We start from the raw sequence: 13,018 nt of genomic DNA, 5'->3' as shown, positions 1-13,018 counted from the left end.
TTTATAAACAAGTTTATCTATAAACAACTATTGAAGCAACTGTCTTATTGATTTAAGAGCTTGTCTAGTTCAGTAATACCAGTCAGCCTGCTTTATTTATGGGAACTTGGTAAAAAAAAAAACAAAAAAAAGGATAGTTCTGACATCTCTCAAAATGGCAAGAGTGACTAGTATGAAAAGATGAAAAAAATGGAGAAGAGAAATATGCATCAGTAGTAAAGGTAGTTATTTAGTGATCTTGCTTCATAGTAAAGATGATAATAATAAATGATATAGTTTTGAGATATTATGTACCAGGTAGTCAGCTAAATATTTTACGTACATTATATGACTTGACTTTATGAGGGAGGAATTATAATCCCCATTCCAAAGGTTAGAATCTAAGCCTAAGTGAGGTTAATTAACTTGCTCAGTTTCATACAGTTAGTAAGTGGCAGAACTGGGATTTGAACCCACAGCTTTCTAAAATAAAACTGGGTACACAGTGTATTGAGGAGCTTTTATTTTCTGATGTTAATGTGTGGAAAGTCTTATAGTGGAATGAATCACAGGCATTAAAATGAATAATCCTGGAAAATATCAGAGCTGCATGAGGTTCATCCTTCTGAGTCCCTGCTAACAGGGAGACATGAAGAAGGAGGCCACCCAGGATGACCCAGGGGTCACCATCATCTGATGATCATCGCTGTTCCCTCTCACTGATGCCCACTGCCTGTGCCAGGCACCAAACAGGGTACCTTACCCACTGTGAGTAACCCTGTAAGTAGGTGGGCTTGTCTCATTTTACAGACAGGGAACACTGCTTGCCAAGGTCAAACAGCTAGTGCATGGCAGAGTCAGAATCTGAACCTCTGTCCTTCTGCTCACTGGCTTTTGCTTTTGCATGTTACCATTCTACCTTGCTCTTGGATCAGTTTGTAAAAGCTACTGATTGAAATAAGCCTTCAGGCATTCCTGAGAACAATTTTGACTTGACACATCTTAGAAAACACCATTAATCTGGCCAGGATTGTCTCACAGAGTCCCCTTCCTGGTAAGAACACTGTAGCAGAAATCCAAGAATGTATAATGCATCCAGGGGTAGAGAAAGGCTGGGGCGGGGGACGCCAACTACATTTTCCAAACGCCACACACTTGGCAAATCACTTTTGTATGTAATAGTTGTACATGTATTAAAAGCTATCATATTTATTCTCTCCATTGTTTTAATGACCTTTATAGCACCATGAAGGAAAGGCAATTGAAGACAGATTTTTCAATAAGGCTATGTTGTGCAGTCCATTGAATTGTGAGGAGTTCAGTCTGTTTTGCAAAAGTTTCTGGGTGTTCTGATCTTTTAGTTCATTTGTGCATTTTAATGTGCATTTTAATGAGCATTCTTATACCAGAGATTTTCCCATGATGTTCAAAAAATGTGTTCACTGACTATGAATATTGCCCTTACACCTATTGATTATAAAGTTAGTTAAGCACATTCCTCTCCATAGCAATATCTATGGTTGACATTTTCTAAGAACAGAATGAAATTAAAGAGATATTGTAGTGAAGTTAATTTGAGACTATGCAAAACCCTTCACGATGTGAAATTCTCTCCTGACCAAGCTTAATTGAAAGACCTGTCAAACACCCAGTTTATACATAGCCTGTTCATCCATAGTTTTCTTTGCAGAATAGACCCTTTAAAAGTACTATTTGCATTTGAAGTCTCTCTATTTGCATTTGGTTCTGTACATTCCAAGTGGAACAGCCTGATTTTAATTTAAATTTCTCTGTGAAAACATTTTTTCCAGAAAGGTGAGCACAAAATCATTTTAGCACAAAGCCCTTTGGTGGGGCGTTTAAGGAGGGTGGAGTGTTTCACAGAGTGGCGTCTAAGTCGCCAAAAGGGAAGGCCCTGTAACTAACCAGCAGCCTGAGTGGGAATTTCCTGCTGACAATGCCACACGGAGGATAGACAGGCCATCCCAGCCCCTCTGGAGGGAGCGCCTCTTGTTCTGATCACTTCTTGCCTTTTCCCAGAGAATATGCTTTGTGTTACTCTCCTCTCAGACCTGCTAATCACATGAGCCCCCAGGTTTCTGGTTTTAGAAATATCAGAAATAGCCATTTTGCATGGCATCTCCATGCATGTTAGGAGGTAGCTTCCCCTCCCCTGAGGCAGACGGCATGGCTTAAAGCAAATTATGGAAATCCTAAATGGGGATAATAATATGCAGTTTTTGATTTTTTTTCATAAAATTAGAAATGATGTTAAAGAGCATAGCAGAGTGCTTAGCCTCTAGCTAATAACCAGAATAGCTCTCATTTCTAAATACCTTCCATGTACTAAACACTCTTCTGTGAACTTTACATATTCTGTCCACAGCAGCAACTTTGCAAGGTAGATATATCAAGTCTAAGACCACATTTTAAATTTTTTGTTGCATGTTAGCATTTTAGACAGTTCATGGAGTTATCAAATGAAAAATATGATGTTTTATTCCCATTTTTAAAATGAGAATTGAGTCATGGAAAGGTTAGGTGTGGATTTGATTCTAAAAGTAGATAAAATGCCTGAATGCCTTCCCAGGTTTTTTTTTTTTTTTTTTTTTTTTTATTCAAAAGCCACACTCTAATTTTCTAGGTGCAGATTCACGCTCCTAGAGTAGACTAGGGTTACCTGGAATCCACAGACACCAAATGATCCATGGCAGATGTAAGGGCATTTGTAGGGCTCCTAAAATTAGTTATAATACTATTTTATATATGACTTTTTTCTGGGGAGGTCAGTAGGCTTTATCATATTCTCAAGAGGGTTCATGACCGCCCCCAAAAGCTTAAGAAAGAACATCTGGGGGTAATCAGGCATATGCACTAAGCAGGATCTGGTCTTATAGGGTACAACATGTTTTAATCTTTTTTTTAACACACTACATCTGTGGATGATCTTTGGAGGCCCAAGTTTTACCTAATCCATATTCTTACTAGACTTGCTAATAGCTTCCACAAACCTGAAGACCTGTGGCCTGGAAATGCTTGGTTCTGCTCCTAAACTGCCCCACTATTGCAGGAAGGACCCCTCCCAGGACTCAAAAAGGGGTCTAACACTCGGAAATGAATTGTCCAAGGAGACATACATGCTGACAAAGCAAGAAGCTCTGTTGGGAAGCGGCGCCCGGGCGGAGAGCAGCAGAGTAGGGAAGGCAGGAGACCTGCTCAGCCACGTGGCTCACAGTTTTAGGTTTTATGGTGATGGGATTAGTTTCCGGGTTGTCTCTGGCCAGTTATTCTGGCCAGGGTCCTTCCTGGTGGTGCAAGCATTACTCAGCCAAGATGAATGTCAGCAAGAAGGATTCTGGGAAGCAGTAGGACATGTGGTGTCTCCTTTTGACCTTTCCTGAGCTCTTCTGGTTGGTGGTGGCTTGTTAGTTCCAGGTTCCTTGCTAGGACCTCCTGTCATAAAATAATTCACACAAATAGTTCCTGTGGTGCCTGGCCAGGGTGGGTGGTTTCAGTCAGTGTGTTTCCCCTAAGACCATCCCTCATCATTTACTCCACAGCAGTCAGGGTTTTCTGCCTCCTGATGATTTCCTAAACCCTCCTCCTTTCCTTTGGTGAAGCTCAGATACTGCATGCCCTCAAGCTGAGCTGTTGTCTCCTCTTCTGTGCACTTGAATGCCATCTGACCAGAACCACTGTCCACCTTCACTGAACCTGTGAAGCCCACACCACACCTTCTTGGTGTTTGCACCATCTCTTACCTCCCAGATCCTTAACCTCCCTTTCTCCTTTGACCTTCTCCTTCCCCTTGACTTTCTCTTCTATCTGCCTCAGCCACTTCCCATGTCCACACCTTGGACTTGGTCACTCCCCTTGAACATCTCAAGGGCTATCATGCCACCAAAATACCTTCTCCCTCATTTCTTCCCAGAGCCACTTTCTCTAACATCACCATGCAGCTGCCTCCTGAAGTCATATCACAGTTCATCTTTTTGTTTTTAATCCTCTCTCAAATAAATGATGATTTGGAGACTTTCAGTTTTTTAACTTTCAAGGAAATTATGATTTTTAGCTACTCTAATACCCTAGCTAAAACTAGTGACTTATATATTAAGATTCACCTTGATGACCCTATGGTAGTATCTTCTTGTCAAGCATCAGTTTTTACTGAGTTTCATGAACTGAGCAAGACAAGGATGAAAATAACACATTTTTGAAAGATAGGAAGACACAAGGGCGGAAATGAAAATATGGTGAAGCTTGAGCCAAATAGGGCATATGGTTTCTGCACCATCTCAGATCACCAACGACTGATGAGGAATGGATTCTGGCACTGGAAACCTTCTCATTAGAACCACTACCTGGTTTCAGATGATAACAAAGGTCCTTTTAGCGCTCTGCTAGCCTGAAGTCTTGTGGCTCACCTTCTTTGTACAATGAGAGCCCTCTTTCCATGACTGGTTTCAAATCGGAAAAGGAGTACATCAAGGCTGTGTATTATCACCCTACTTATTTAACTTATATGCAGAGTACATCATGGGAAATGCTGAGCTTTATGAAGCACAAACTGCAATCAAGATTGCTAGGAGAAATATCAATAACCTCAGATATGCAGATGACACCACCCTTATGGCAGAAAGTGAAGAAGAACTTAAGAGCCTCTTGATGAAGGTGAAAGAGAGTGAGAAGGTTGACTTAAAGCTCAACATTCAGAAAACTAAGATCATGGCATTCAGTCCCATCACTTCATGGCAAATAGATGGGGCAACAGTGGAAACAGTGGTTGACTTTATTTTTCTGGGCTCTAAAATCACTGCAGATGGTGATTGCAGCTGTGAAATTAAAAGACACTTACTCCTTGGAAGCACAGTTATGACCAACCTAGACAGCATGCTAAAAAGCAGAAACATTACTTTGTCAACGAAGGTCCATCTAGTCAAGGCTATGGTTTTTCCAGTGGTCATGTATGGATGTGAGAGTTGGACTATAAAGAAAGCTGAGCACTGAAGAATTGATGCTTTTGAACTGTGGTGTTGGAGAAGACTCTTGAGAGTCCCTTGGACTGCAAGGAGATCCAACCAGATCCAACCAGGATGGCCTAAAGGAGATCAGTCCTGGGTGTTCATTGGAAGGACTGATGCTGAAGCTGAAACTCCAATACTTTGGCCACCTGATGTGAAGAACTGACTCATTGGAAAAGACCCTGATGCTGGGAAAATTGAAGGTGGGAGGAGAAGGGGATGACAGAGGATGAGATGGTTGGATGGCATCACCGACTCGATGGACATGGCTTTGGGTGGACTCCGGGAGTTGGTGATGGACAGGGAGGCCTGGCATGCTGTGGTTCATGGGGTCGCAAAGAGTCAGACACAGCTGAGCAACTGAACTAAACTGAACTTCCATGTTTCAGCTGCTGGGTTTGTTGGCCGCATTTCCAAGGAACAAACTTCTTTAGTTCCTCTTTAGGAAAGGAAAACTGACTCAGGGATCTCCAGCAGAGATCTTTCGAAGCAGAGTTTTTCGCAGCAGAGTTGCCAGTCACTCCATTCCCCATAACTCATAGAGCAGAGATCCCCAGCCTGCCAGGTTGCACAGCAGGAGCTGAGAAGCAGGTGAGTTAGCGAAGCTTCATCTGTATTTACAGTTGCTCCCCATCGCTCATATTACCAACTGAGCTCTCTTTCCTGTCAGATAAGCCACAGCATTAGATTCCTATAGGATCACAAATCCTGCTGTGAACTGCACATGTGAGGGATCTAGGTTGCTCACTCCTTATGAGAATCATCCAGAAATCATCAACCCCACACCAGTCCGTGGAAAAATTGTCTTCCACAAAACCAGCCCCTGGTGCCAAAAAGTTTATCATAGAGGATCTGGGCCATAACGGATACTCATCAAATATGTGTATTTGAATGAACTGTGTTAACACTGTCAACTTGTTTTGTCAATGTTGTGTAACTACTGATAGAAGCAAATGGTATAATAATTCATAAGGTTTTGTAATCAGGCAGATCCAGGTTGGAATTTCCACTCTGTAACTTAATAATATGGTGTTATCATGAGCAGTATAATCTCCTTGAGTCCTGACTTTCTAAGAGAGTGTATATATATATATGTCAAGCTCCGAGTGCAGTGTCTACTGCTGGGTAAACACTTAGTAAATGTTCTATGTCATTTCCCTTCGCCACCATGCTGATGCTTTCTTCTGTTTTTCCCTTTAAGTTCGGAACGCGCCTCATTATAGAAGCCATGGAGTCATCAGGGCACTCGATCAGCACCCTTTTCCTGTGTGGTGGCCTCAGCAAGAATCCCCTTTTTGTGCAAATGCATGCAGACATCACTGGTAAGTCTGAGGAGAAGGAGGAGGAGAGGTCATCCTAGACTTGAGAGCACATGAATGTGGCCAAGATCTAGACAGGGTAGAAAAACGGAGGATATAGGTGGGGTGCCATATTATTTGGAGCATTTATGTTAAAATTATTTTTTTTCTTAAGTTAACTGTTGTTGTCATACGAGGGAAAGTGACTTCTCTGTGTATACAACTACTGGATGATGTTAAGAAATAAGAGAAGTTAGCAAGGGCCAGATCTTAATTTTCAAATATTTACTTAACAGTCTTGAGTACCTCTTCTGATACCCTACTTTGGGTAGTATTGACGATACAGAGATGAAAACATGATTCTTGCCCCCAGAGAGCTCAGGGTCTATGGAAGAAGGCAGACAGCAAACAGACATGTCAAATCTAGTGTAGCAAGAGCATTGAGTGAGAAAAGTAGAGGGTGTTATGGAAACACCATGACCTTGCCCTGGTTTGGATCTGTAACAGTGCAGGGCGAGTGACTGGAGGAAGTGATAAGCAAACTGTCTTGAAGAAAGATTGCAGAGCCTGACTATGGTGGGAGCTGTGAGTGTCTGGCTGCTGGTGGGAATTTGAGCCCTGATTCAAATCTCAAGATCCTGTGATTCCTTCTCAGCTCACCAGAACCAGAGATCATGACACAGATGGAGAGAACCCTGGGTAATGGGCTGATCCCTCTGTGATCTGAGCAGACAAAAGCAAGCAAGCTTCCTAGTGCAGACTCCTGAGCCCCATGGACGGGGCCTCATGAATAGGAGGCCTGCTTGAGTCCCAGTGGCTGACCTGGGCTCCTGTCTCTCTGGACCTGCTGCCCTCGTGCCTATTGCTCCCTCCTCTCCCACTGTCTCCAGGGAACTGATGTTCCCACCCCCATCACCACACGGAGGCCAGGCACCACAGCGGGGCAGGTGGAGAGAAGTGGGAAAGGATTGGACCCTGCTTACAGCCCCAACTCCAGTCTCATCTGATTCTCCCTCCACTGGCCTCCATTCATCATGATCTCTTACTGCCCCCTGTCCCCTGCATACCTTACCTCTGATGAATGGGGGGGTCCAGTTTTCTACTGGACGCTCCCTTCCCCACTCTAGGCCATGCAGATCCCCACAGGTGAGAGCTTTCCCACATGTGATGGGCAACGTCACCCCCTGCACGGTGTGAGATCAAACCCTGTTGCTGAACCCCATCTTAGAGGTAGGGAAATGGAAGCATAGGCCCGTGAACAGTAGCAAAAGCACACGGTCTAAGGGTAAATATGTAAAAATAAGTGTAGAATTGACTACACTCAAATGCACTCCTAGTCTGTGTCAATGTAAATCACTTTATTTACATTTAATCCGCACACACCACCGAAAGGTAGAAATCGGTGCCCCTGCCTTACAGACAGGAAACTGAGGGTCAGGGAGGTGACTCATATTGTCTCTCCAAGGTCAGACACCTGGTAGGTGCCGGACTAGGATGGTACCAGGTGTGTCCAGACCTGATGTCTCCTACACTATGCTGCTGACCCAGATTTCTTTTCTGCCCAGTTTATAACCATTTAATGATGAGTCCCCCTTTCCTAAAGTGTCCAAAACCTATGGAAATGGGCCGTTTGGAGGCAGAAAAGAAGACGTAAAAAGGAGCCCAGATTAGCTTATAATTTTCCCTAAGAGAAAAGCCATAAATATGTTTTATCTCAGTGTCAGCTAGCTTGTTCAAATACAATTCATACTTCAGATCTGATCTGTGAGTGACTTTCCAACGTCCAGCCTCCAAAGAGCCATCAAGACTTCCTACCTGGATCTAGGAAGAGAGATGGAATCAACCTTGGCTGACACATCACCCAAGGGAATAGGAAACAGTGGCCCGAGAGCAGGTAGCAGGCCCTGACTCTACACTGCGGCTCCAGGCTTTAGGAAAGTGAGTTCTCCTCCAGGCCTCACACCCCTGAGCTGACTCAGAGGCAAGGGGTGCAGTGGCTTCTTAGAAAGTTCTACTTTGGAAACTGTTCTCCTTTAGGCTGTCAAATGAAAAGGCTCTTAATCATTATTTGGATTCCAATTGAAACTGGACCCTTTGTCTCTGACTGTGGACCAGTTACAGTTTTGAACAAAGGGATCTTTTCTTTGGCCTGAAATGCCTCTGCCTGGGGAAGCCTGTGATTGACAAGTGATGGCAAAGTGCATCTGCCTTGAAATGCTTTGGGTTTTGCTAGACTCATTAATGCATCAGATAAAATAGTTCACATTCCAGGCAAAGCTGCCTTCTTCCTCTCCTTCACCCAACACTCTGCAAAAAGAACACATTTGCATTTGTTTCTGTAAAAGATGGGTACACAAGCTGTGGGTGTATAGGTTGAGTGTTCGGTGCCTTTAAAATTGTTAATTGCTCTAGTTTTCCTGCAAACAAAGCTATAGAAAGAATCGCAGACCTAATACATGATTCTCAGGAATACATGTGAAAACATAATGGAATTTAGCAGATTCATTGTAGATAGTATGGAATAATGGAGCAGAGGACTAGCTCTGTGACTTTAGGCAAATTGCTTTACCACTCAGCCTCATTCCCCCCTTCTGAAAGGTACAAGTAATATTATTTCCCTCATAGACAGCATGCGAAGGAATAAATACTCGTGAGTTTGTGTGCACCAATCTCTGTGCTTAGCTTAAGATAAGTGTTCAGTGAATGTTAGTTCACGTCTTCCCTTTAGGCAGCCCCACGCCAAAAAGAAGGAGGTGCACTTAAGAAAAAAAGAAGTTAAATATTTTGTAAGCAAGTCTTTGCCATTTGGGGAACAGTCTGCTCCTGCTCTGTACAAGCAGGGAGAGCAGGATTTTGCCAACTTGAGAAATGTCCTCTACGTGAGGAAGAAGAATCTCGTTGTACCCTAGGCATATAGTTAACTGTGGTTTCAAGAAATACTTGGTATGTACTGAGTAATTATAGGTTTCTCTCACTGACTCGGGACTAAATGTTCCTCCTAAATTTTGTTTTGAAAAATTCTGGCCATTTCAGTAGGGGTTTCCCTCTGCCTGTCTTATTCATTATTCAATCATTTACTCTTTCATGTATTCATTCTCTGAGTTTGGCATGGGCATGTTAAGAAGAACAGTCCTGTCCTACCAAGAGGGTCATTACAAACAGAAAAAGTGCTGTTGTGCTCCGACCACTCTCCAGAGAGGATCGGGAGACCCAGAGGACGCTGGTGTCAGTATGAGTCAGATCCGAGCAGAAAACAGATGACACACTCGCATTGGATTAACTGGAGAAAAGTCCAATAAAGGGTCTGTTTACAGAGGCATGGGTAGGGTTGAGGGAAACCCCGGCCAGCAGGCAGTACCGTGAGTGGACTCACAGTCTGACTACCCCGAGGCTTCCAGGGCCGGGGCGGGAGGTAACCCACCTGAGGCTGAGGGGATGCGTGAAGAGGGGCCGCCTGACTGCAGATGAGCTCAGTCAAGGATGCGATCAGAGGGCAGGGGCCCTACAAACATGGTCCATGGTCAGTGTCCCAGGACCCAGATAAGATAAACATGAAGAATTTCGGATTCTCCAGGCAAGAATATACTGGAGTGGGTTGCCATGCCCTTCTCCAGGGGATCTTCCAAACCCAGGGATCAAACCCTCATCTCTTATGTCTCCTGCATTGGCGGGCAGGTTCTTTGCCACTAGCGCCACCCAGGAAGCCCAGATAAGTGCTTTCTCTAAGCCACAAACTCTTTTTTTAAGTGTCTTATTTACAATATCACTTTTTTTTTTTTAAGTATAGAAGTTAGGTCAATATTTTATGAGAATGCTCTGAAACAGTATTAAAAATACTCAAATAAGCTTGTAAATTCTCACAACTCTGTGAGATCAGTGGAATTTTAACCTCATTTTGCAGCTGGGAAAACAGGCACAGAGAGGTTAAATAACTCACCTAGGGTCACACAGCTGAGACAAGGGAGGAAGCCAAAATTCAAACCCTGGCAGCCTGGCTCCAGAGTACTCTGGGCTACAACTGGAGAGCTGACCGGGGATCCACCCAGCTCCCCCTGGAGTCCCATTCCCAGGACAGGGGCCATGAGCCATTCTTCTTTGCTCAGACCAGTGAGGCTTTAACAGGGAAAGGAAGGCTGAGAGGCAAGCAGCATGTGGGATGATGTCATGGGATAAGCCCAAAGCCCGTGGGGTGGTCAAGATCACATTCCCGTCCCCACGATCCCCAGACTCTGCAAAGGCTTGCCCTGCTCTCTCCAGAGGTGGCCCACACAGCCCTCCCACGTGACCTGGCATCTCTCCTACCTTCTGGACGACTGATGGACATCTACCCCATTCTTTTCTCCACTGGTCCACTTTCTAGCCCAGGTGAAGTGCATCTAGAAGGCCTTCGCCCCTCATTGAGATTCTTCCTAACACCACCATTCTGAAGGGATTCCATAGGTCAGGGGTTGTATTGAGCCCTGCCTGTACCCTTTCCCATTATGTTCCAGCAAACCTGTTATTATCCCCATTTTACACAGGAGGAAACTGAGGCTAAAAGTGTATAAGTGACTTGCTGAAGAACACAGGGCTAGTGGAACCAGGTTGAGCTCTTCCCAGAGACCCCACCCCACCTTGTCAGCAAAGTCTCCAGCACTGCCCCTGTGGATGGGGCTGGTATTCCTAAGTCCCCTGGGATATGTGTGAGAATTCTGTCCCCTGTTCCCTTCATCAAGGGTAGCTGGGGAAGGGGCCCCGACCTTGGAATGGAATGATGAGTTAGGAGATGGTGGGAGGGCAGAGGAGGCTATGTCCAGGAAGTCTTCCCCAGAAAAGACAGGAAGAAAAATCCAGACTTTGGAAAAACAATACTTTGAGTAGAGGAAGATCCTTACAGGTCTGGCCACAGAGCTTACCTCTGTGGAGTTTGCTGCCATCTCCTGATTAGCAAAAATACTTATATTTTATGTATGTTTTATTTCATATGCACATGTATAAAATACTAAGAGTTCTAAATTGTTCCTATTCATCTTAAGTCTACTTTGAGCTAGGAGTGTTCCTCCCTGCCTGGTGGACCCCTACCCATCCTTCATATTCTTATTGAATCCTGAGCTCCACCACTCTAGTCCCCTTTCCCATCTCAAAAATTTATTCGTTTGTCATATAAGCACTTACATGTGCTCAATACCAGTCTCAATACCCTCGTGGAGCTTGTATTCTAGCAGACAAGACAGTAAACCAGAGAGGTATTATACAGTGTTGGAGGGCATTGAGGAAGTCGAGGGGGATAAGGGATGTTGTGGGTAAGTTGTCATTGTACTTTGGATGGTCAGGAAAGCCACAATGGGAAGACATGTTTGCACAGACTTGCAGGAAGGAGTTGCCCTGGGGACATCCTGGAGGAAGTGACCCAGACAGGAGGAACAGCACAGGCAGTGGCCTGAAGCTGATTCAGAAAAGAGCAAGGTGACCGGATCATGTGGCCTGGAGGAGAGGAGGAGCCAGTCAGGGTAGGAGAAGCGGCCCTGGTCTTGGAGTGCCTTGTCAGCCTTGGTAAGGGCTTTCCCTTACACTCTGAGAGATGCAGGAGGCCCCGCCAAGGTTCATCACACCCTCTGTCACGCTTCCCTTCTCTTAGCGCATCTCAGTTACAGACCCAACCCCGTGTGAGGCCTCTGTCTCTTTCTCATCCATCTCCCCTTTGAGACCTGAGTAGCAGAGAAGTCGGATTCATCTCTGTCTACCATAGGCTCAGTAGAGCACTTCAGAAAAGTTTGTAGAAAACTACTTGAAATGGCAGGTAGCAGCTAGCAGAAACCTACAAACCCTAGGCAAAAAGGTCTCCTGAGTTAAGGGTGTGTGTGTGTGTGTGTGTGTGTGTGTGTGTGTGTGTGTGTGGAGGGATCCCTGCCACTGCCTTTACTTCAGGTGTTCGTGCCGCTGGGGCTGCTGACTGGCTCCCCTGGCCCTGCTCCCTAACCAGGGTGTGGCCTTGTTCTGCGCAGGCATGCCTGTGGTCCTGTCGCAAGAGGTGGAGTCTGTTCTTGTGGGCGCTGCTATTCTGGGGGCCTGTGCCTCGGGGGATTTCGCTTCTGTACAGGTATGTGAGGACCGAGGGGTGGGCCGTGGCCCCTCCCCTGTCTGGGGCTGTCCTTCCTCTTGACAGCAGCTCATGTCTTGCAAAACACACACAGGATATAATTAAGAAATGATAGGTTCCAGCCAGGGAAAGCACAAACACTTCTAGCCTCAGACATATTTATTGCAGTTTTCATTTGACTTGGCTTTCATTACTGTCAGTCGTTCTGTTCTTCTGTTGGTTTTCCTTTTTTTTTTCCCTTCCTTTAAAATAACTCTTACATGATTTCATCTAAATTTCCCCATTTTTTTTTCTTTTAGCAAGAGAAACAGGTAAGGTAGAAAACTTAAATTTTTCATGTGAATTTCTGATTTTTATCTACTTCCTCATCTCCACCCACCGCTTTTTAAATACCTCCAAGGCCTCTTTCAACAAGAGACACAAATGAAAATGTTAGTAAAAGGGAATTAAAAGAAAAATAAGGAACAGAGATACAGGAAGAAGGAAACAACTTGATGGTGTTGATGGAGCACACAATTTGACTCTGAGCTTCCTGGCAGCCAAGACAAAAAAGAACACATGATAAGTTACATAATTCTTATTTTCAAAAAGAGGAAGCATATTAGTCTCTTTGGGAGACAAAGCTTTTCCTACCACCAAAT

General features: G+C 44.5%; 1 protein-coding gene across 7 annotated transcripts in view; it reads left to right on the top strand.

The window, feature by feature from the left end:
* The window catches only part of FGGY (FGGY carbohydrate kinase domain containing), a 476,938-nt gene that overhangs the window by 373,661 nt on the left and 90,259 nt on the right, over positions 1 to 13,018 (top strand). For 6 of the 7 annotated variants that reach the window (XM_065912007.1, XM_065912026.1, XM_065912035.1 and 3 more), the window contains 2 exons: positions 6,202 to 6,322; positions 12,283 to 12,377. In XM_065912007.1, coding sequence (XP_065768079.1) covers positions 6,202 to 6,322; positions 12,283 to 12,377 — 216 coding nt within the window. The remainder of the gene's footprint in view (positions 1 to 6,201; positions 6,323 to 12,282; positions 12,378 to 13,018) is intronic. The other variant, XM_065912052.1, reaches the window with a different exon arrangement.

This window comes from Muntiacus reevesi, chromosome 1 (genome assembly GCF_963930625.1).
Source record: "Muntiacus reevesi chromosome 1, mMunRee1.1, whole genome shotgun sequence".
NCBI lineage: Eukaryota > Metazoa > Chordata > Mammalia > Artiodactyla > Cervidae > Muntiacus > Muntiacus reevesi.
The sequence above is the reverse complement of the archived record's forward strand: the minus strand, read 5'-3'. Positions and strand labels throughout refer to the sequence as shown.